We start from the raw sequence: 23494 nt of genomic DNA, 5'->3' as shown, positions 1-23494 counted from the left end.
ATTAAGTAATCAGGCCTAAGAAAAGCATTGTCTGGCCTTGAGAGTAAAGGGATGCAATTTTTTTGATTGTTGACTGGTGGCCGACTATTGACAGGACTAGTTGGCTCGTCAGGTGGATTTCCCTGCATCTTTGTAGTACCTTTTATTGAGATGATATGCCATGGAGACTCTAAATTCAAGCCATGTTTTTGTCTTGACTTTAATCATAAACAATGATACTAAAGGTTGGATGATTTTCTTTATGTGTAGTCAGGTAATGTTTAAAGAACGATTATTCCACCCACAACCTCTGACTCTGTTTGTTCTGTAAATATTTGTATAATTTTAAAACAACAACTGAAAGGAACAGGCACGGATTAACAATTTATGTTTATCTATTGAAACATTTGAAATCAAAACACACATCAGCAGAAATGAAAAGGGGAAAGAATTGAAAGAATTGACATGGCAGGTTTTCGTTGGTTACAGTCTCTAAATGACGGTTTTGATTATTTTTTCGATTAATTGCCCCGCTCTTCACTGCATGCACTGCAAGAATAAGAGAGGGAGGCAGAGTGTGATAGATTACCTTTACCTTTGTGACTTATGGTTGAAGATCCTGAAGAAAAGTCTGTACGACTTTGTAACGTGCATGCTAACCTGGTGTAAAGTAGCTCTCTACCACAATGACATTCACAAACCTGAAACAAAAGTCCACTGTTTGATAGACTCCGTCACCATGATAAGCTTTTTAGGATTGGTGGCCTGAAGTATTTCCTTTAAAAAACAAAATGTTTGATATTGTGGTTCAAGGCTTAAGTAGCTTTCAGTCCAGCCTGCTCAAATTAAGACAGATGGAGTAAAGTGAACAAACGTGACATCAACTCGCCACTGGTCACCCTTTTCAGTTAGAAACTATTTCTATGTCTGCAGGTTAATCAGTCAGGATGATGAGGGATGACAGAATAAAAGCTTTATTTATGACCTAAAACACTCTGAAAGATGCTTTTAGTAAACAAGTAATGCATCATATTGCCCACATCAACTGGCGTTTTGTAATTGGATGTGACATCACCATTACTGATCCTCGGAAAATACAGTGATTTTAAGATTTAAAAAAATTGAAATACTTACATGAATTGGTATTTTGTCCCAGTCTTAAGTTTCTAGCAGTTTAACAAAATCTTTGCTAGTGGCTTGGCTTGTCTACCCTTTAGAACTTCTGTGTTCTCCACCAAAGAGCACCTTCGTTACATTTTTTATGAACTGTAGAACACTTCTGACTCTCCTTTTTCTTCAAAGCCTCTTTATGTCTCAGTGTAGTTCAAATGTACTCTGCTCTTAGTGTTTTTTGGACTGGATTTTAAGCACAAGTGTCCAATATGTGACCTGTTCCCACCAGGTAGTTATGGCACGCCTTGAGGAGATCGATGCCCCCGTCTTTTTAATAACCTTCATTTACTGGAGACCTAACAAATGGAATAATCAAGGGCCATTGATCGACGCAGCAAGCGGCGCTGGGAGCTGTGTGGGATTGTTAAAGAGCGAGGAGGGAAAAGGCTGGGAAGTCCCCTGGAGTCCCGTGCTGTTATTAATGAGAGGTGGACGGCAACCAATTACATATACACGCTCCAAGCAGCAGACATGCACATACAATCACATTCACATACATACAATTAGTCTCTTTCTCTCTCCCTGTCTGCCCATGGGTCTCATTCCCTCTTCTGTGGCGTCATTTTTACACACAATAAAGGGTCAAACTTCATGTATTCTAAAGCAAAGTGTTGTTAGCAGTACAAGCTCTCTCTGTCCAACAACGCTTTCTAACAATTTGTCTCTTTTCCCTCTCCTCCTCTGTCACGTCCTCCTCTTCACTCACTGATGATTTAGAAATAATACAGAGTACCTGTTATAAAAATGAGGCACTCCTACCAGGTAACTATAATGAGTGGAAAATATATGGGAAATTATATTCAGGTTTTGAACTCAATGCCAGCAGTGCTTTTCATAAAAGAGTTTGGACGGACCAAAAAAAAGTAAAAACTGTGTAATTCTGAAATAAAACACTTGCTGAAGCTTTTCAAAATTAATGAGGTTCACTGTCAACAGGTTAGTAAGATGAATGGAAATGAAAAGAGCATCTCTGAGAGGATGAGTCAAGCTGAAATACAGTCAGAGACAGGCCCAACAATGTCCATGATAATCTCCCCCACAAACTTTTCACTGTCAGAATTTGGAGGTTGAGGGTCAAAGGTCAAGGTCACGCTTGTCCCTTGTTTGTGAATGGGAGACCTAAAAAATGCTTTTAGGGGTTTCTGTGACATTTTCAGAGATATCCACTGATCCCTGGATATAGAGATCAGAATTAGGAGATCATAGATTGAAGGTTGAAGGTCGAGGTCTTCCTCATCATTGCTTCCCTTTGAATGGGATTCCACCAGAATGCTTTGAGTGATTTTCTTCAAACATTACAGAAATGTCATCTCTGATCCCCGGATAAACTGATCACAATTTTGAGGTCCTAAACCAATTCAAGGTCTGTGAGCCTTATATTGATTCCTTGATTTTGAATGTGAAGAATGCTTTGAGGGATTTTCTTCATACAGTGTAGGAACTAGGGCTGGGCGATATGGCCTAAAATTGATATTTTGATATATTTTTGCAATATCCCGATACACAATTTATGTCACGATATTTTGAAATGGCTTCTCAGCAGCTGTATTTAATTCGCCCCAAATGACACTAGCTTGGTTATTAAAATAGACCGTTCTATTGGATTTTTAATAAAATTGTTTGCAGAAAGTAAAAATCAATATAAAGTCAAATTTAGCACACTCCTTTTGAAAAGGACTTCATTCAATCTTTTACTGATAAATCAAAAATACATAAATTATGAAATACTCAGTCTTTTACAGTGTATGGAAAGTCCTGAAATGTTTCCTGTGTTATGTTTACCATTGCTGATTATAAAATGATTACTTTCCTCATTAAGGGTGAAGCAAACCTACACAAAACTCACCAATCCTGCATGCAGTCAGTGGCTAAAACCCTGCAGTCTAGTCCACCACTCAGGCTCACGGCTGTGATTATATTAGTCTGTTATCTGTGCTGATGAACGCTGGACCAGTTTCTGACAAGTTCATAACATGAGAGGGTCTTTTTATTTTTCAATAAACTCTCCTGTGTGATCATGGGGATCAAAAGCTTGTTTGGAGGCAGGAACATTTTAACTACTCGTTGTTATATAAGGCTCCATTGTTGTGGAGATGTAGATCACATTTGTCCGCTGCTTTGCTGTCTTCTCTCTGACTTGTACGACTCTGGCAGGGAGTTTTCAGCAAAATGCTCGAACCCAGGCAAATCATGTATTCTGGGTTAAGTGTCTGAATGAGATTTTTTTTTAAATCCTGGCATTTCAACAACACTGGGCTCATGTCTTTAGTGACGTGTTGTGTTACTGCCGGCGTTATCTTGGAGTCATCTTTCGGCGTATTTTAATGAATACCGTGTGAGTTCGACCTCCTCCTTTTCAAAGTTGAACGACTGCTGGATGACAGACCCAGCTCTGTTTCTCATTGTCTGTCTCAAAATTCAGCTAACTCCCCACTAACTCGCCGTGCTACTCCGTTTACCTTCCTCTCCCTTGCTGCTTTTGCCGCTGATATAAAAACGTGCATGTGCAAAGGAGTTTTCTGGATGGGTGGAGGAGAGCGAGTGAGCTCTCTGCTGTGAGAGATGCATTCGAGGACAATGGGAGAAGTGAAATTCCAGCAAGAAATGCACGCTGACGGCTCAAAACTTCCACATAATTTATACTCGGATATTTGAGATATAGTCATTTTATACACTGTGTGTGGCAAAAGCTGGGATACATCGAGTATACTCAAGATATTGCCCACCCTTAGCAGGAACTTATTTGTATTTCCCACTCCTTGTTTGTCTTAGAAATGTCCAAACCTGTTGATTAATGAACTCATTTTTTGTTGTTTTCTGCTGCTTTTGTTTTGAATTTGCATGAGAGGATATGGGAAATAAACAGGAGATAAATCAATGAGAATAATGTGGACCACATCTGTGCACTGTTACACTTGAATGCTAGGTTGTACTGCCACGATGAGCTCCATCTGTATTATTCTCATGCAAATGAATATCTGATGTATTATAGATAGCTTGTGTTGCATGCTGGATGGAAACAAATAATTCCTTTAGGGTGTTTTATATTAGGGTGTTAATTATCTTCCTGTCTTGAGCCACTTAATTGTATTCATGATAGGCACTGATGCATTACCACTGTACTTTAACTGTTCTTTCTGCTATTTTTCTGTACTTCTCTGTAAAAATGTGTCTCCTTGTTGGCTTAAGGGATTGAAATGATAGCCTATCTCCACTTGAGAGTCAATGGTTTTCATTGACATTTTACCCACCATGACAGTAACATCTTTTTTCTCTCTCTAGGCTCTGTTTTAATCTGTCTCTAAAGTGTGCTGTCATTTCTGCTGTTGTATTAAAAAGGGCAAACCTGCCTGTTCTTTCCCGCTGGGTGTGTCTGTCTGGCCTCACATTTTTGTAAATGGCTTTTTCCAGGTTATTGGTGTAAATGTGTTGCAGCCCCTGCAGACTGTAGGCTCACTGGGGTGCAGGTTAGAGCTACACTATAGTTATGACTTGTAATATGTTATTCTTACTATCAGTAACGGTTCTAACTGTATTAAACCTTCTCTTAATGCCTCATAGGGTAAATGTTTGTCATGGGATGTCTAACAAGCAGCAGGAAGGCCTAACAGTTTAAATCTTCATTGAATTTTCTGTCACAGATCCTGAGTGGCCTGTGAGGAAACATTAAATCATTCTTAAAGGGAAGTGTTGTGTTCTTCCAAGAATGAGAAAGGAAAATCTTGACATTACTGTAGCGAAGCCATGTTGAGTTGAAGATGTGGTCTCTTGGGCTATAGTGGATTGGTCTGTTTCTCTGTTTCTAAAGAACTATTGAGCTGTCATTGGATTTAAAGATACCACACATAACAAGCTGGCATTAGACAAATGTGCCTGTGAGGCATAGTTTGCTTTTTGACAGACATATGTCAGCCTTGATGTGAGGGTTAAATGAGTCTTGTTGCCATATGGCATCTTTGAAATGCTTGTCAGGCCAGTATGTATGAATGCGTTCCTTGGGAAGCTTACAATCGCTAGTTCAGTGTCAAAATTTGCTGCTGACATAAATCATCACATGAAGAATTGCATGGTTCATAGCAGTGACTCCCAACCTGTGGGCCGCGGCAAAGGTATTGCAAATGGGGGTGGGGGGTGGGGGGAGTGGGGGGGTAATTATATAAAGATAAAAATATACAGAATAGTGTTTTAAATGTTAAAACTCAGTTATGTTTAAAAGGATATTAAAAATGTTCAAATATTCTTTTCATTATTTTGTTTTATTTTGTTCCTGAAAGTGTTAGACATGTGACAAGCAAATGAGAGATAGGAACTTTTGTTGTTACCTAGAGGTTATTGTGTGGACAGCTCCTTGAAAACTGTAATACTGAAGGTGTTGCAACATGTTACAGATGCTGTGTTAGCGACTGTGGAGCTTCCAACATGTTACTCCTGGATTCAGTTCAGTCTTTTATGTTCAATATTCAATTAAAAAAGAAGTGCTCTGACAACGCATTATATGGCCTCCGTATTTATGGGGTTGGAGGTGGGCCGCGAAAATTTTTGAGACTTAAAAGTGGGCCCTGAGTTGGAAAAGGTTGGGAACCACTGATCTATGGCATTGCTATAAATGTATAACACACACCCTCACTCTGCCACAGTGCAGAGACAGCCTTCGCTCTTAAACACACTAAAAGAAGAAACTACGCCGTGCATGAGTCAGGATTATATTTATAATTAAGAGAGAAAGAGACAGAGCTGGACAACAACTGTACTTTGTTAAAACATGCTCACAAGGTAGTTGGCACGCCTGGATGTGATGATACACCTGCTCCATGAGCCCTGAGTACAGTAAGCTCTCTTTCAAGCACTTCTCAATACTCATTAGATAAGATAACACAGGAGATGTGTCGCACATTGGTGTTAGAAATCACGGCTCATGCTGTTATTTGTCGGCTGCAGTCGTAGGTGCTGCATAAACATGTTTGAATATGTGTCTGTCTCTGTGCAGCCAAACGGTGTGAAGCTTTGTTAAAGCTTTGTTTTAGAGTGGTAAAGACTGGGGGCTAAGTAGACTGAACAACTGCTAAAAAACAAAATATGATTATCAGTGTCGGCCGATGGTGCGGGATACAGGTATTAGTAACATCAGCAAGAAAAACTTAATCAGGGCATCCCTAGTGCAAAAATGCATCCTAGTGACTCAAGTTTCAAGATGGAGTTAAAGGAACTGCTTGTCTATGTTCTTCAAAATTCAGAAGTTCTCCAGAATTAAAGGGTTATTCGCATAATCTTTGTCAGCGTTATGCACCACTGAGCAGTTTTTCTAGCACTATATGGGACCCTGCATCCCGCCTTGTGTTTAGTTCTTTAATTATGTATAATTACACATAAAGCATGTAAATTATGTGACTGAGACATAAACTGAGTGTTATTTTTATAGATTGTATCCAGCACATACAGTATAGCTGTGAAGCCGTGTAGAAAGCTCTGGCATCAGTTCATTTCTCAGGATGACTTCATGATGAACACCATGCAGGTGGGAAAAGGCTGGGAGGTGAGCAGGTCAGGTGTAAATGTATGGAGCGACTCAATGCCGAGCTCCTGGGTGGATGCATGTGCATGTAGAGCCTTGTCCTGCTGAGTCCCACTAGCACACTGACCTTTTACTGTGTTGGTGGGAAGGCACAGAGCGTATTAATTACCTTCACAACATCAGACCTCCTAACCCTACTCAGCCACAGGATGTCACAAAGCCCACTGTACACACAATGTGTGCTCATTGGCTCTACATTACACGAACAGGCAATCTTACACTACCTGTAAAAGGTCACTTGGCACAATTGCATTGACCTACTTGGCAGTGTACATATAGATGATGTAGTTCCTGGTAAAGTGTATGTATGTACTCTGTTATGAACAACTGTGTTTACTCAAGTTTCCCAGCAAATCCTTATTTTCCCCCAAAATTAACCTCTAAAAACCTTCACCTCATAGTCATTTTACTTATCGTAATGTAACATTATGTCACTTCTGTCAGGTTGTTAACCACCTTACTTTACTGTAGACTATACTGCAGTAAAGACACAAATTCTGTCGTTATGTGTTCAGGTGCAGTTTTTTACAGAAGATATAAGACACAGCAGTGTTTCTCTACTGGTGTGAATCTGTCGAGTTTATCATCAGTGTCGTCACTCAGTTAAACCACAGGTGGGCCAACTTCACAAAGTCTGGCGTCTGCTGTTACATAAACACAAAGGTTTCAGGGGTGTTCTTACACCAAAAATTTAAATCTGAGTAGAGATTTTCACTGTGCAGACTTGAGTTGACGGATCAGATGTGTGTGTGTGTCAGGACTCGCCATCTGACTCATGGATCAATAGAGATCAATGGTTGTTCTATTTAAGATGGCCTGCATCTCTTCATGCTCACTTCCTGCCACAGTTATGTGTCATGTCTGAATAACTCGTGTTTTGTTGTAAGTATTTTAGTCTTCAACTTTATCATTTAGATACACTATATGGACAAAAGTATTCAGCTGCCAGACCATTACACCAACAGAGACTGTAATGACATTGTATTGAAATACATGTACTTTTATATGGAGTTGGCCCCCTTTTGCAGCTGTAACAGCTTCCACTCCTCTTGGAAGGCTTTCCACAAGATTTTCTGCCTTTTTCATTCTTTAGAGCATTAATGAGGTCAGGCACTGATGCTGGACGAGAAGGCCTCACTTGCAATCTCCATTCCAGTTCATCTCAAAGCTGGATGGGGTGAGGTCAGGGCTCTGTGCTGGCCAGTCAATTCCTCAAATTGTGTCTTATATAATCCTATAGCCCTTGCTTTGTGCACTGGGCCACAGTTATGTTGAAATAGAAAGGGCCTTCCCCAAAATGGTGCCACAAAGTTGGAAGCATAGCATTGTCCAAATGTCTTGGTATTCTGAAGCATTAAGATTGACCTTCACTGGAGATAAGGGCCCAGCCCAAACACAGAAAAAAAGCCCAATACTATTATTATTATTATGCCTGGCCCACCAAACTTCACAGTTTGCACAATGCAGTCAGGCAGGTAATGTTCTCCTGGCATTCGCCAAACCAAGACTCGCCCATCTGACTGTCAGATAGAGAAATGTGAGCCGTCCCTCCACAGAACATGTTTTCCCGCTGCTCCACAGTCCAGTGTTGTGCTTTACACCACCCTATCAACCGTTTTGCATTTGACTTGGTGATGTGACGCTTGCATGCAGCTCCTGCTGGACAGCTTTTGTGCTTACATTAAAGTCAGTGGAAGTTCAGAACTCTTCAGCTCTGGAATCAGCAGAGCATTGGCAACTTTTACACACCATGTGCCTTAGCAGTCATTGACCCCGCTATATGATTTTATGTGGTCTTCCACACAGTGGCTGAGTTGCTGTTGTTCCTAAACGCCTCCACTTTGTAATAATATCACTTTTAGTTGACTTTGAAATGTCCAGCAGGGATGACATTTCATGAACCATCTTATTGCAAAGGTGGCATCATCACAGCACCATGCTTGAAGGCACTGAGCTTTTCAGGAAGACACATCTTGTATCACAAATGTTTGCAAATAGAGACTGCATGGCTAGGTGCTGTGACCTGTGGCAACGGGTCTGTTTGAAACACCTGAATTCAACAATTAACAGGTACTGCCAAATACGTTGTTTACGGTGTTTAGGCACCAAGTATCGATTTAGCACTGGTATTGGGAAGAACCCAAATGATACCCAACCCTATCTAAATCATAGAAATGCTCTGCAAACTCATCTTTGTAGTGACATTCTCTAAAAGTAAAGATAATGATTTTAAGCTGGGGCTTCTCTTGCCTTATTTTTAGACATAATGTAATCCCAGGACAATGAGTAAAATGTCAAAAGGAAGACAGTAACTCCATTCTCCATAACTACTGTTGAGTTTCCCCTGGGTGAAACACTTAACCTTCAGCACTTTACAGAGGCTTCAGTGACCAAAAGTGGCAGCAGACTGTGATTTTACTGGAAGTCTCTCAGGATATCTACTTCCACTTTAATATAAGTGTGTGCTCTGCTCAGTTTCCTGAAAGAATCAAAGATGTATGTGTGTGTTTTTTTAAAAAAGCATTAAGAATGAATTCACTTTTCTCTTATGAATCGACCATCATTGAGCGATGTGTGTAAAATTATGTTTGTGTTTTTTCTTCTTCCACAGATGAAGACTGTGAGTGTAGCACTGGTGTTGTGTCTCAATGTGGGAGTGGACCCCCCAGACGTGGTCAAAACCTCCCCCTGTGCCAGACTGGAGTGCTGGATAGGTGAGTGAGCTCTTACAGATTCACACAAACATGAAGGAAAAAGATTCTCAGCCATGGTATAAAGTCATGGAGAAAGGGGAATCCTTTTTAGTGATGATGCAAACAGTGTTCTTTAGTCACGACTCTTAACTTCAAAAGCTTATAGGATGAATGAAGAAGCCTACTCAAAAAAATCACCCCTTTCAGGGTGCAGATGACCTAGCGGTTCCTGCATGTCTCTCTCATCACTGTTTCCAGCTCTATCCACTGTCCTCTTCTCTGAATAAAGGCATAAAAACACCAAAATATATCTAGCAAATTTTGGAGTTCAAATAAATCTCTCCTGTGTGAAAAGTGGGAACAGAGTGAATGAATGTTTACCATGTGTTTTTAAGCTTAGGTAGTAAAAAGTGTTAGTTAGCAAAGCACATTCGTTCAATGTAACACTAGTAAGCCAGACCACCATTTTTCACTTAACCATTTAGCGTATTTGAGACAAAATCCTAACGTTTTAAGAAATGTTTAAGGTTTTAAAAGATGTTTCCTCATTCTGTTAAACAGAATATCTCTTTTCTAAACTCTCTTAGTCCTGTTTTTTGGACCATATTTAACCAGCTTGGTTGTACTGAGATCAGAAATCTCTTTTTCAGGAAGACTAGATCAAGAATAGCAGCAATACAGTTAAAAACACTCAAAGTTATACACTACACAATCAACAAAACGGATGCATCTAGAAAAATCGAATATGTTGAAGAAGTTCATCTTTTCCCTGATTTAATTCAGAATGTGATTCTCCCGTATATACCAGATGAATCACATGCAAAGTGAAATATTTCAAGTGTTTTTTGTTTTAATCTTGATGATCAAAACAACAACTTTCAAAATCAAAATCTGCCGTCAAAATATTAGAATATTACACATGACATGTCAACCCTCTAGAAAATTCTGTTCATTAATGCACTCAGTGATTGCTTGGGGCTCCTTTTGCATTAATTACTGCATCCAGGTGGTGTGACATGGAGCCAACCAGTCCGTGGCACTGTTGGGGAAAAGCTTTAAGAAGCCCAAATTTACTTTGATCTGAAAACAGGGCTTTGGACCACTGAGCAACAGTCCAGTTCTTTTTGTTGTTATCCCAGGTGAGATGCTGATGGCGTTGTCTGTGGTTCAGAAGTGGCTTGGAACTAAGATCATGATACTTGTAGCCTGGTCCCGTCTGTGTGTGGTGGCTCTTGATCCCCTGAGTCCTGCCTCAGTCCACTCCCTCTGAATCTTCCCTAAATTCTTGAATCTGTGTTGTTTGACAATCCTCTGAAGGCCGAGCTCATCCTTGTTGCTTGTGCTTCAATTCTTACCACACTTTTCCCTTCCGGCCAACTTTTCCACGAATATAACTTATTACAGCCTCTGAGAACAGCCTGCTCTTTCAGCAGTGACCTTCAGAGGCTTACCCTCCTCGTGGAGCGTCTCAATGATTGTCCTCTGCAGTCTTCTCTGTGATTGCAGTTATTTGTACTGAATCAAAATGAGAGTGAAGACTCAGGAAACCTTTGCAAATGGGACTTTTCCACAATATTCTAATATTTTGAGATAGTGGACTATTGATTTTCTTGAGTTGCAAGCTGTAATCATCAAGATTAAAACAATTAAGTCTTCAAATATTTGACTAGTATGAGATGAATCTAGAATCAATGGAAGTTTCACTTTATCAGAATTTCTAAGTTTTTTGGATGCACCTGCTCATGTAAATGATGTGACTTTTTGACATTTCTGGTCACATAATGGGGTTTTCTGTCATGTGTGATGAAGAAAGTCGGAACAGACACTCATAAACAAACTGTAACCTGAATCAAATGCTTTATGCTTAACCCACTTGGCTCTCAATAACTGTTAGACTGTATGATTCCCAGATTTTAAAACTGTCCCATTCATTTTGATGTAATGTTTTCACCCAAAAGCCACAAATTGGTGGCTATGCCGGGAGTCAAACGTTTCCTCAGAATAACACTATGCAGCATGTACAGCTTGGCTTTGTCACGCTTTCTACTTCGTACTAAAAATAAGCCAGAAAGTTGAGGGTTTGGTGCTTTATTACACCGGTAGCTACTACAGGCTACAGCCAGCTATTACTTTCTATTAAAAGTTGAGTTTTTACTGCAGCATTTAGGGACAAGCTGTGTTTTCCTCATGGGAGCTCCGTTTACAAGGCTTTTGTCATCTAAGGACAAAGCAGTCTGTCCCCTCCAGAACCGCTCAGCTTGACACAGAACAAAAACAAAAGAACCATCTTCATTGAATGGGAACCTGAAAACCATTGTTGAAGTCCCCTGAGACTTTCTCACTCTTAGGAGTTTGGGTAAAGCTCATTGAAGTTAGAACTCAGGTCTCTAAAACTTTTTTGAAACTCCCTTGGCTGCATTGAAGGGCATTTTGTATCGTACAGCTGCCACCTTGTGATCCAGACAGAATCTAGAAATATGAAGGAGTAAATGCACAGTTGAAGGCCAGAAATGCAACAGATTTTTTTTTCACAGAACCAAGTTTTATACATTTTTTTTAAGCTTCTGTTTTCAGCTCTACAGATTGGATCACACAAAAGTATCAAGTGTTTAATAACAGCACAAGGTCATGTCTGAGGCAGTCCACCAATCTAAGTGACCTTAAATATTTGTGCAGTTTCCATGTAGAGAATTGGGGCGGGACTTTTTTATTCAGCACTGAGCATAAACTAACCTGGATGATTGTTATCAGGAGATGGCGTACAGTTTTACAATTTTTATTCATTTCAATTCAAATCAAATTTGTCATTTACATCAAAAAGCCCAATGGACACAGTACATTCTATAATCTTCACATCCCTTACAACCAGTAGCAGTTAAGTAAAAACCAGAAGGAAATATTAGGTGATTAATAGTAAAAGTGTACTGAATATACCGATGAGGATGAAATTATAAGCGCCACTTTTAATATTTCAGTTAAAAAGAATTTACACAGTAATGTTAAACAGAGCAAGGGGGTTTTAACATAGCTTTTCTAAATATTCTAGTTTTTTTGGATGCTAACATTATTTTACTTTACACAAGGAAAAAAAAATATTTCACAGCAACCAAAAACTACCAGGGTCTAGCTTGCTTTATTTAGTTTTTTAAAATTATGTTAGTATATATATATATTTATTTATTTATTTAGTGAATTCAATTTTAATTTTAGTTTATTTATTTTGTTTAACTTTTGTTTAATTATTATTCTTTTTAATATTATTCCTTTTATGGGTATAAATATTTGTGTTTAGTGTTATGAGGTCACAGATATGTATGTGGGGACTTTTATTGTGGTGAATTGTATTGTGGCAAAAGAGATTGTCTCTATCATCCCATATAGTGAACCTTAGCTTAGCAATGCTAGTAATGAGTAGAGGAGAGAGACAGCCACAGCCAGCTCCTTTTTTATTTTTCATTCTGGACCAACTCCAGCACATAGCTTGCTCCCATGACATGACTGAGCACTGTGGTCATGGTCAGTAGTTTGGGCAAATTCATTGGATATAAACAAAAATATTGCATTTGGCTGGCAACTGATCTCCAACCGTGGCATGAAGACATTATTTGCAAGCTAACCATCAGACCATGTGAAGATAAAGCGCTCTTAATACTGTAGTATTGTAATGGGGGCAGGATAAGCTGCTGGGGCCCAAGTCATCACTGAGACCAACATTTAGCCCTGCCCAACAAACCTAGCTCTGACAGTGGTGAAAAACATTCTAACAGTCTAAATATTCAGTCACTTATATTTCTCAGTCTTCACCTGTTTACATCAGCGTTATTATAACACCTGTTTAGATAGAAATACCTGATTCTGCTTTTTAGGAACTTAGAATAAACCCTCTTCACTTGAATTCTCTTCATGAGGATTATTTGTTAGTCCTTATCCAAAATGATGGTGTTCATCTCTAGTTCCCATTGCTCTTGATACCTAAAAGATTATCCTTTGATTATCCTTGTAATATTTTGTAAACATGTGATACTATCTTATTTCAAATAAACTGTAATCTCTAATTTAAATGATGAGCACACTTTGTATAACTCTCAAAATAATATCAATGCTAGCTTTATACAATCTTAGGCTACAGGAAATAGTGAAATAGTGTTGCATGCCCATCAGGCAGAAGCTTTTGGTTTCAGGCCCCACTGTTGCAGTAAAATCTTCTATAATGAGAAGCTCATCAGAGGATGCCATGGTAGTTTGTTTCATCCAGAGATTCAAGTTCCTTCTTAAAAAGAAGTGATTATTTTGTCTTTTATACTTGTTTAAAATAACTAATAAGTATTATTTTCCTCTCCTGATATTGAGAGGTTATAAATCTGCCCATCAGATGAATTTATTTTTGTCATTTTCCTGTCCTCGTTCATCATAAGGGAAGTGGTTTGATTTCAGTATAAAGCATATCAGTGTCTCCCACAAACCTGCCAATAAATTTTTCTCTGCCTGCTGAGTGCAATTGGATCCGTCCTCAATCTATATTCTGCTATTCTTCACGCAATATCGATTTACTCTCATCAATATTTCAACCCTAGAGGCCGCTGCTATTTTTCCAACCCTGCTTTAAGTATTTCTCTGATCCTGAAATCATAAGCTCCAACTTGTTGTGCATTCATGAAATGGAAGGTTTTTTTTCCTAAAGGTTTGTTTAATGTTATGAAACGAGCCTATCAAATTGTCATTTAATGGTAGTGCTAATCTAATTGTGTTTGTCTGCTCTGTGTGTTTTGTGATTGCAGTGATTATTGTGTGCTATGTGCATGACTGTTGTGATTTTCCACTTTGTTTTCCTGTCAGATCCTCTGTCGATGAGCCCTCAGAAAGCCCTGGAGACCATCGGAGCCAACTTGCAGAAGCAATATGAAAACTGGCAACCAAGAGTGAGTCAGTTCATGAGAACCAGCCGCCTTCTTTTTCATTACTTGTTCTTATAATGACACATTGACAACGCTCACACTATTGTACATTGTTCAATCAATATAAATGCTTTCTATAAAAGAGCTGATTTAAAATGAATCACACAAAGACTTGACCTTGGTGATATCAAATTGTTGCTTATTGAATCTGGCATCCATTGAGTCATACTTGAGTTTTTTTCAAGGATGTAATTCATTTCAAAGATTTCTGGCAGACTGTTCAGATAGTCTGAAGTTCCCTTTGGTGTTTGCCAAGTCTGTAAACCTCGCCCAAGTTGGTTTTCTTTCTCAGTACTGTGTCAGGAAGGTCTTTAACAGTGCCTGCTTTTGATTTCAATCATTTTTTGTCACTTAGGGGGATATATGTATCTATTTAATATAACAAAGACAACTTTCATCTGACTGTGTGAACTTGCACACGGTTATTTTGATTGTGTTTAAGAAAGGAATGCATCCATCAAAAACTACAGGAAAACTCCTGCACACATACCAGATTATTCTGAACAAATGTTTGCAGTTCAGACAGAGAACTTAATCTTGCCATTTTAAATCATTAAAGCCAGAAATGTCCCAATATTTTTTGCCTGGAACTCCTATTTTTGTTGCAGTAGTATCAGAACAGGTATCAGCATCGACTGATTTTGATTAGAATTTCAAAGTTTAGAAATCTGTTATCAGGACAAGCCCGTTTGTTTTATGTGCCCATTATTGACTCTGAAGAGCCTGAAGATACATATAAAATCTTCCATCAATTTTTGTTACATTTTCATGTTCCCATGTTTTTGACTTAATTAAAGGTTATGAGTACAAATTCTGAAATTTCAAATTCAGGATTAATCACTGAATTTCACTGTTTAACAGAGATTAATCACATAAGGGATGCGAACAGCACGCCCAAACTGATCCCACAAAAGTTCAAATGTTCGTTAGGGTTGAAGTCAGATGATTCCATCCTCTCCACTCCCATATTGAGGAGGTAGTCCCTGATAAACTCTGCTCTGTCAGGGCGAGCGTTGTCATGTTAGAGGAGAGCGTTTGGTTCCAGACTGTACAGATATGAGATTACCACTGGTTGCAGGATCTCATCTTCATATCTCTCTTCATTGAGATACAGTATATGCACGAAAGCGAGCACGAAATTTCTGCTGCAAAAAGTTTGTATCAAATTGGTATTTTGACATATTTTAGGTTAAAAAAAATATTGAACTATCTGCGCTTAGTAAAATGCTGCAGGCCATATTGTGATTTAATTTAATTTGCGATGAATTTCCCAGGCCTACTTACAGTGTGTCATAAAGTCCCTTTAAAGTGATAAAAAAATGTTTGTTTGTCTGATGTATGGTAGGCCACTGCATTATTAACCACCAGGCAATATTTCAGTCATGAAAAAACATCTCCAAGTTTATAAAATCTAGCTTCAATATCATGAAAAATGAGGCAGTAAAATCTGCTCTAGGGTGGTGTGACTATTGAATGAGCTTAAGCCACACCCACTAACGAGAAAAAAGATCCTCTCAAAAGTAAAAAGCTTCTTCTCAGACCACAGATCCATGCCTTTGTGCCAGAGCAGAGAGACCAAAAATATCTCTCTTTTTTGATGCTTTTATCAACCCTTAGGCCACTGTGGCTGATAGATCTGGGAAATTTTCCTCACACTGAACAAAAACACAGCATGTAGCTGGCTTTGAACTTTCAATGAAGACATCAGCAAACAGAATGTAGTGGGATGAACTTTTCTGTGATTTTATATCATAGTAGCATTACCCATCAACACCAGTGATGTCATGGGCTCAGATATTTGCCCTGCTCAAATGAAACCAAGCCAGGAAAGAAGGGAGTAACCTTCTAACTGTCTAAATCAGAAGTTCAGTCACACACAGATCTAGATCTCAGTGTGTTCACATGTTTATTCCAACACATGTAGTGTTAAGACACAAAGTTTGACTTTCACCCTTCAGGGACTTTAAAGGCAAAATTACATACAAATACAGCTTTTTTTTATGTTTAAGTGGATTTCAGACCTTGATCGGGAAATAAAATTAGTTTTTGCTGTTTCATACAAACTTTTTTTTGTTACATCTGTGACAGTGGGTAGATCGAGATGTCTATTACAACTAGCAACACTTAAAAAAGTGGCAAAAAACCCTGAATTCTCACTTTGCAGGAGCCCCATCTGTTCGATTAAAAATAGGAAATTGAGCAAACTCAACAGCAGTAAACATGAATTTGCGACTTTATTCCATTATTTTTAGCTTGCAAGAATTGTAATAGAAAACGGTTTAAGCCAGACAAAGAACTGAGTTGTTTTCTCTTTTTTTCAGGGCTTTTTGGGTTCTTATGCTTTACAATTTCCTTTTTTTTGCTGATAAGGAATTTTACGAAAGAATATTAACAAAAAATAGACATGTTCGTGTTTGTTTAGCACAATAAATCAATGCTTTTTGAAGTTAATTTACAGTCTTTGATTTTTTTTAGGTATTTAAAGGAAATATCCGTGTCATTGGGGTTAAATTTATAAACTTTTTATTCTGGCCTTAAATTGATTTTCTAAACCTTTTTTTAGCACTAAAATGCCCTTCCTGCAGCTGTCATGGTAACGCTGAAGCTCATAATTTTCTGTGTTTATGCTAAGCATCAATTGAGTGTGTAAAATTGTGAGTGGGTTAATTTTAGATATCCTGTTGTGTCAGCTTTATTGAACATCCTTTTAAACAACAGAACACCCACAGCCTCCTGACCATGAGTCATTTTTTAACGCATGAGTTGCTGTAAATTCAGCTGTCACTACTGTATTTAAGTCCCTGTGTGTTTGTGTGTGTGCACATATTATAATCTTTCATCATTTACTCCAATCACCACAGCTTTTAGAGGAGAGCCAACCCTCACTGCAGCATGGCAGGTGCAAGAAGCTACATTAAGCTTTATAAATTAAATAACCTGCCACTTTAACAGCATAATAAAGCATCACTCATGAAGATGTATTTTCAACATTACTCGACAGCACCTACAGCTTAAAAAACACATCAAAAAAGATAGAAAGCATGCAGTTTTGTTTCTAGGCAACCCAGTGGATCTGATGTTAAGAGGGAGTTTGTTGTTGTTTGTATCGCTCTAAACCTCTTTTTTACTTTTTTCCGTCCTTGAGCACTGCAGAGTCAAGAAGAGTCCATAGTCTGTCGAAGTCTGAACTTGTCTGCTCCTTCATTCTCAATAACCTAATCTGGTCCCACTGCATTTCACAAATTAAAAAAAAAACTTCATTTCTGCAGCTAAAAGGGTGACAGACATTACTGTCAAAAACAGCAAACAAAACAAACCCACTTTACTGAAGTTCCTCCAAAAAGGTAAAAGTCACAGCATGGGAATCCACAAGGAGCATGCAGCATTTAGTACTTTAGAGAGGTCAAGAGTGCACCCATAGGTCCTGCAGCATTGGACTATGCTTGATTTCACTCACGTTGCATGCTAAAGGGATGGTGCAAGGATAAAAAGGGGAACCTTTTTCTAAATTTGTATGAATGCAACTTCTATGGAAGCAAAGCAGTGTTGAAGTCTGTAATTTCTTAATTCTTTCTTCACATTACCTGGAAAGTCTTTTGTCACATCCCGTCCCTGTTTGCCTTCATCTGAATGTCAAATTCAGATATTGTCTTTCGATTGGCTGCAGTTTTCAAAGATTAGTCTGATGATGAGAGAGAAATGAGAGAAGACTGCAGTTTGCTATTGAATTGTTTAATTTTGTCATAATGATATAAAGTACAATAAATACCCAAAGATAAAGTGTGCAGACTAAGTTATCTGTCTGTTCTATTTCCTACACAGCAAAAACCTCAGTGATAATTCAACTCTAAATTCATTTTTTTGAGTTTAGATAATTCTCTCTGGCTCTGAGTTAAATTCACATTTTGAAAATATTAATATTCTAACTGTCTTGTAACATTGATATTTAACACGTTTTTATACATTTAATTTTGTGTAAACACAACAGTGTGTTATTTCCTTTCACTGTGGGTGTAAATTGAACTGTGTAAGTATGCAGCCTTGTGTTCAATAGTTTGCTGTGTTGGGCTAAAAACATATATTTCCATTTCCCAGGGACTGAAAAACGACTGTATGTATACAATAATTAAATACTGAATGGTCATAGTTGGCATCTTTAAAAAAAAGTAGCACTGATTTATAAAACAAAAAAATCCGATAATGAAGAATTGGCCTTACCGCAGCAAATTATGGCAGAATCAGGTGTGTCCTGGCACAGAGCATAGAAACAAATGCAGAGCCTGGAACTGCCCTTTGATTAGAGTCAGCATTGCAGATTTTACTGGAAACCGTCCTTTGCCGCAGGCGGAAAGGGGCTAACTCTGTGGATATCTTCACTCATGGTGCAGAAGTAAAAAAAAAACCATCAAAAACGACAATCCACCAGAAAGTTGAGCAAACCACATACCAATACACCTAAACCCATAAAAAACAGGTTTAAACACATCTTAACACTCTGCTTAAAGGCATGATGGGAAAACTCCACCTCCCAGATTTGAAAGTGCCATAGACAGAGCTTAGATCAGTTGCTCTTTATGGACTTGGACTTAGGCTTTGTCAACAGGGAGATGAAAATGATATATTTCCATTTTGTTTTGAAAAAGTTTTCCATAAACACGGGATTGTTTCAGGAAATGTTTGCATAAGCACACAACCACTTAACCCTCTCAACCCTAGAGACCCCATATCTGGGGCTAGCTCTCCTCTGAGAAAAACCTATAAAAGGCAGTCTCAAAGTCCACTTCTACGGGAATTTTACACGTCTGCTGAAACCTGTAGAGTTATCTTTACATTAATGCCAAGCTTTTTCATGTAGACTTTGTGGTTGCAGAGAAGTACTCAGTTGTATTTGGGCATGTCATTTTCAAGCTTGAACATTAAATTAGGGCCTAGGGATGAAAGGGTTAAAGCAGTTGAATATATATGCCAGCCGCTAGTATATATGCCAAGCCTGTAAGTGGCACTAAAGCTACCACGGAAATGCACCAAAAGAGAGAAAGATTACAGCAAACTGCCCAAATCTTTCTCCTGGTTGCACTTCTGGTTGTTCTCCATGGTGGATTTGAGAACATCTGGTGTATGCTGGTCTTGGTGGTAGTAAAGGAGTATCAGATTTTGCTGTAAAAGCCATAATAAGCTCAGTAGCTTCTGCAGAAAAAACACAACCCTGTTATCCGCCATGTTTTGGCTGACTTAAGTGGGCTGTGCTATGTGTGACGTGATCATTCCAAGAAAGATGCGGTTGGCTGTCCACACGGAGATGAAACGGTCAGCGTTTACAGATTTGTTCACTCTGGGACCCGGTTTCAAAAAGTAGTGTTTACGGTCTCCCATAACACTGTTTCCGTGTGGATGAAACGCCGGTACGATAAAAAACTTTAGTGTATACTCCTGAATACGTCTCCATGTGGATGGGGCCTAAGACTGAATGGATCAAAACTGTTAAATACAACACCAAATACCTTTTAATCAAAAAGACACCAAAACTACACTACAGTTTAAATAAACTCTGATTTCTGATTTCAACATTTCATTTCACTGTGCATCCGTCTTGGTTTAACTGTGTTTGCAATATATCCATCCTAACATCAAAATAAAGCCACAAAGCATTGTTTTCTCCACCAAATTGGCACCAATTAATGTAAGGGTAGCTGATACTTGGTGAGAGCTTGCATCTGAATTATGTCAAGCATGCACTGACAGCTGGAACTTGGCCAGTAATTCACCTCTGGACAAAGTGCTACAATTTCTCCCTTGCCGATCTCTTCCTATTCTTGTGTAGGCTTTTTAGTGCAAATCTCATCCTGTTATATTTGAAATGTAACAGCTTACTAAACAGGGGTGAAAGGTATCAGCAATAAGTACATTGAAATGATAGCCTAATTTGCTTTTGTATTTAATATGGAGGCACCAGTGTTAATTATTAGTTTCATTATCATCTTAGAACTCCTCACAGGAGCATCTTGAGACAATGATTAGATTTAAAATCTCATTCTGACCACGCTGGCTGGCAGCGTCTACCATGAGACACATTTTGCCTCCTCTCTTTATACATTTTCTCTTTCTTTTCAGGGATCAGGGCTCATAGCTAGTGCCTGGTACTCTAAGTATCACCTTTGTTGAGATGCCAAGCGAGCTCAGTGGATACTTGAATTTGACATCAAGGCACTGTTGACCACTGAGTGTTCAGAGCCACTAGGAGGGTCATGTGTGGGATGTCCAACATCAATCCCCTCTTGTCATCAGCTTTGTACCACTGTATGGCCTCCCAAAAAATTCCTGTACTTTTCAGTAGTACCTTTTCTACTGGCTTGCAGCCATCTCTGGAACGAAACTTTCAGTCTTTTGCTGTGACAAAAATCTACAGATGGAGAACGAGGCTTACTTTAAGCTAGTTATTGTTGTGTTGGATGCTATGATAGCCTTGCTTTGGCTGTAGATACTCTTGATGTTTCACTTTGACTTTTGCTTTGACTTTGCTAACTTGTAAATATACACAGTATGGACAGAATTATGTAGACACCTGACCAATACACCAATAAGGACTATAATGACATTGTATTCAGATATATGTACTGTAAAATGGAGTTGGAATTTTTGCAACAATAAGAGCTTGGGAGGCTTACCACAAGATTTTTACATGTTTTTGTGAGAATTTGTCCCCATTTATTCTGTAGAACATTTATAAGGTTAGGGATTGATGTTCGAGAAGAAGGCCTGACTTGCAATCTCTTATCCAGTTCATCCCAAAGGTGCTCAGTGGGGTTGAGGTCAGGGCTCTGTGCGGATCAGTCAAGTTCTTCACACCGAACTCACCAAACCATGTCTTTATAGTCCTTGCTTTGTGCACTGGAGCACAGTCATGTTGGAATAGATAAAGGGCCTTTCAAAAATTGTTGCCACAAAGTTGTAAGCGTAGCATTGTCCAAAATGTCTTTGTATGTTGAAGCCTTAAGATTGGCCTTCACCAGAGATAAGACCCCTGGTCTAGACCCTGAAAAACAGCCCCACACCATTATTCCTCCTCCACCAAACCTCACAGTTGGCACAATGCAGTCAGGCAGGTAATGTTCTCCTGGCATCCCAGATTCATCCATCTGACTGCAGAGCAGAGGGGGAAAGACTGATGACTACTGATCAGATCAGTCCTTTCTGCACTTTGTTTCTACAGCATTTACTCCCCTCATGGATGTAACTCTCCAGGTGTATCTTACTACTATAATTGGCAGTGCTTCTGGCTGTGTGTCTCAAAACAGTTTAGTCTAGTTTTAGTCCATAAAAATGTCCTCACATTTTAGTCTTTCCTTTTAGTCCAAGCATTTATTTTCTTGCCTAAATCTGGTATCAAATCATTGTAGTGTGTTCTCTGCACTCTGGTAAACCTGGGGTCCCTGCTTTCTACAGCTGAGAGGCAGAATAGCTGCAGCTGCATTGTTTTTTGACAGATTTACCCACAGTGGAGAAATATCATGGATTTTGAATGTCTGATGAAAACTACAGTACATTTGAGTCTAGTTTTAGTCATCTTGAAAAAAAACTAAACTGACTTTTTGTCAGTTTTAGTCATCACAGATAGTTAGTTTAGTTTTTGTCATGGGAAAAAAAAGGCTGTCGATGAACATTTTTAGTCACAGTTTTAGTCGACGATATTAACACTGCATCTGAGTTGAATGCGTTGCTTTTTCTATGAGCTCATAACAGTGAATAACAGAACTAGAAAACATCTGAGCCACAACCAGGAGTTAAATCAGTCTGAGACTCTCACCTGTTTCTTTTTTTTTTTTTTTTTTATCCATGTGTGGCACTGTTACACATGACAGGCATGTGGTTGTTTCTTAAGGTTTCTTAAGAAGAAACTTAATCAGGGTGGTGCTTAAGTGAACATATTAAAATTGCCTTTAATTAAACATTAATTAATTTTATTCTGAATGTATTTAACATGGATTGTCAGAATCTATATGGGAAGCAGGCGGGATTGGACAAACCTGTTGACTGCAGGTGGGAGTGAATGGCATGCACTGCAGCAGCGGACGGAAATGGTCAGAAATCCAGCAGAAGTGGGATTAAGACAAGTGTCCCACACAGGGCTCTGGTTAATTTGATTAGATACCATGATACCTGGTGACTTTCAGTTGACTGCATCCATAAATGTCATTACAGCAGCTTATAAAAACAGAAAGAGTCTTCACAATGACCCTTTGTTTTTATCAGCATGTCAAAATCTCCTCTTCAGATATAGACAATGAAAAACTAAACTAGTACAAACAGCCACAGTCACACTGGACTGAAATTCACCACTTTGCAAGGTCACATTTTGAACTGTAACACCTATCTTATTTACAGTGGTGTCGACTCATCTGGCATTCATGTTTCTGTGAGGTGACGAGAAGGCATCGTAAAGATGTGGAATTTTCTGGAGTTGCTTTACTAATTTGTCCTAATACTTTCAGTGGTTGTGTGTACTGCATAACGTACCGCAGTGATAACAGGGGACATGTGGCAGCTGTGATGCATCTGCATAGTTAAAAGCAAGTCCATCTCCAGCCTATGATGACCTCATATGTTGAGGATTTACTATCAAGTTAGACACTGCAATGGAAACAAAGTGGCTAGTACCAAAACCAAGGTAAGCCCAGTTTAGTTCATACCACGTATAGAAATACATGAATTGACTGTATGGAGGATCATTAGGTATTTTAGGAATTATAGAACCTCGAGTTCCCGCCAAAACCATCTCACGATGAGAAGGTAAAATAAAAGCCACGTGTATCTGTTTGGTAAATAGTGCAGGAATGTGAGATAAGAGGAGGCGGAGGAAGAGATGTCCCTGGAGAGCACAGCCAAAGGAATGTAGGCTCGGGCCGGGTGACCCTGAAGGTCAGCAGCGAATGGTGGTAGGAGAGCAGGAGCAGGAGGAGGAGGAGTGGGAGGGTGAGAAAGCTGTTCAGCCTGAGGATTCGCCAACACAACTTACATAAACTTTTGACAACAAAATCAATTACGCAGCAGCTTTGTCACCTTGATGAGAAATCTTGCAAAAAGTTTAATTTTGGATGAGTAGAGTAAGTAAACATGAGACCTCA

The 23494-nt window shown here is 38.9% G+C and overlaps 1 protein-coding gene across 1 annotated transcript in view; it reads left to right on the top strand.

Moving 5' to 3' along the window:
• The window catches only part of rptor (regulatory associated protein of MTOR, complex 1), a 323903-nt gene that overhangs the window by 18836 nt on the left and 281573 nt on the right, over positions 1 to 23494 (top strand). The window contains exons 3-4 of the mRNA XM_041784862.1: positions 9336 to 9438; positions 14254 to 14336. Of these exons, the coding sequence (XP_041640796.1) occupies positions 9336 to 9438; positions 14254 to 14336 (186 nt within the window). The remainder of the gene's footprint in view (positions 1 to 9335; positions 9439 to 14253; positions 14337 to 23494) is intronic.

This window comes from Cheilinus undulatus, linkage group 4 (assembly GCF_018320785.1).
Source record: "Cheilinus undulatus linkage group 4, ASM1832078v1, whole genome shotgun sequence".
In the NCBI taxonomy this organism is placed as follows: domain Eukaryota; kingdom Metazoa; phylum Chordata; class Actinopteri; order Labriformes; family Labridae; genus Cheilinus; species Cheilinus undulatus.
This window is presented reverse-complemented; position numbering and strand designations above follow the sequence as displayed.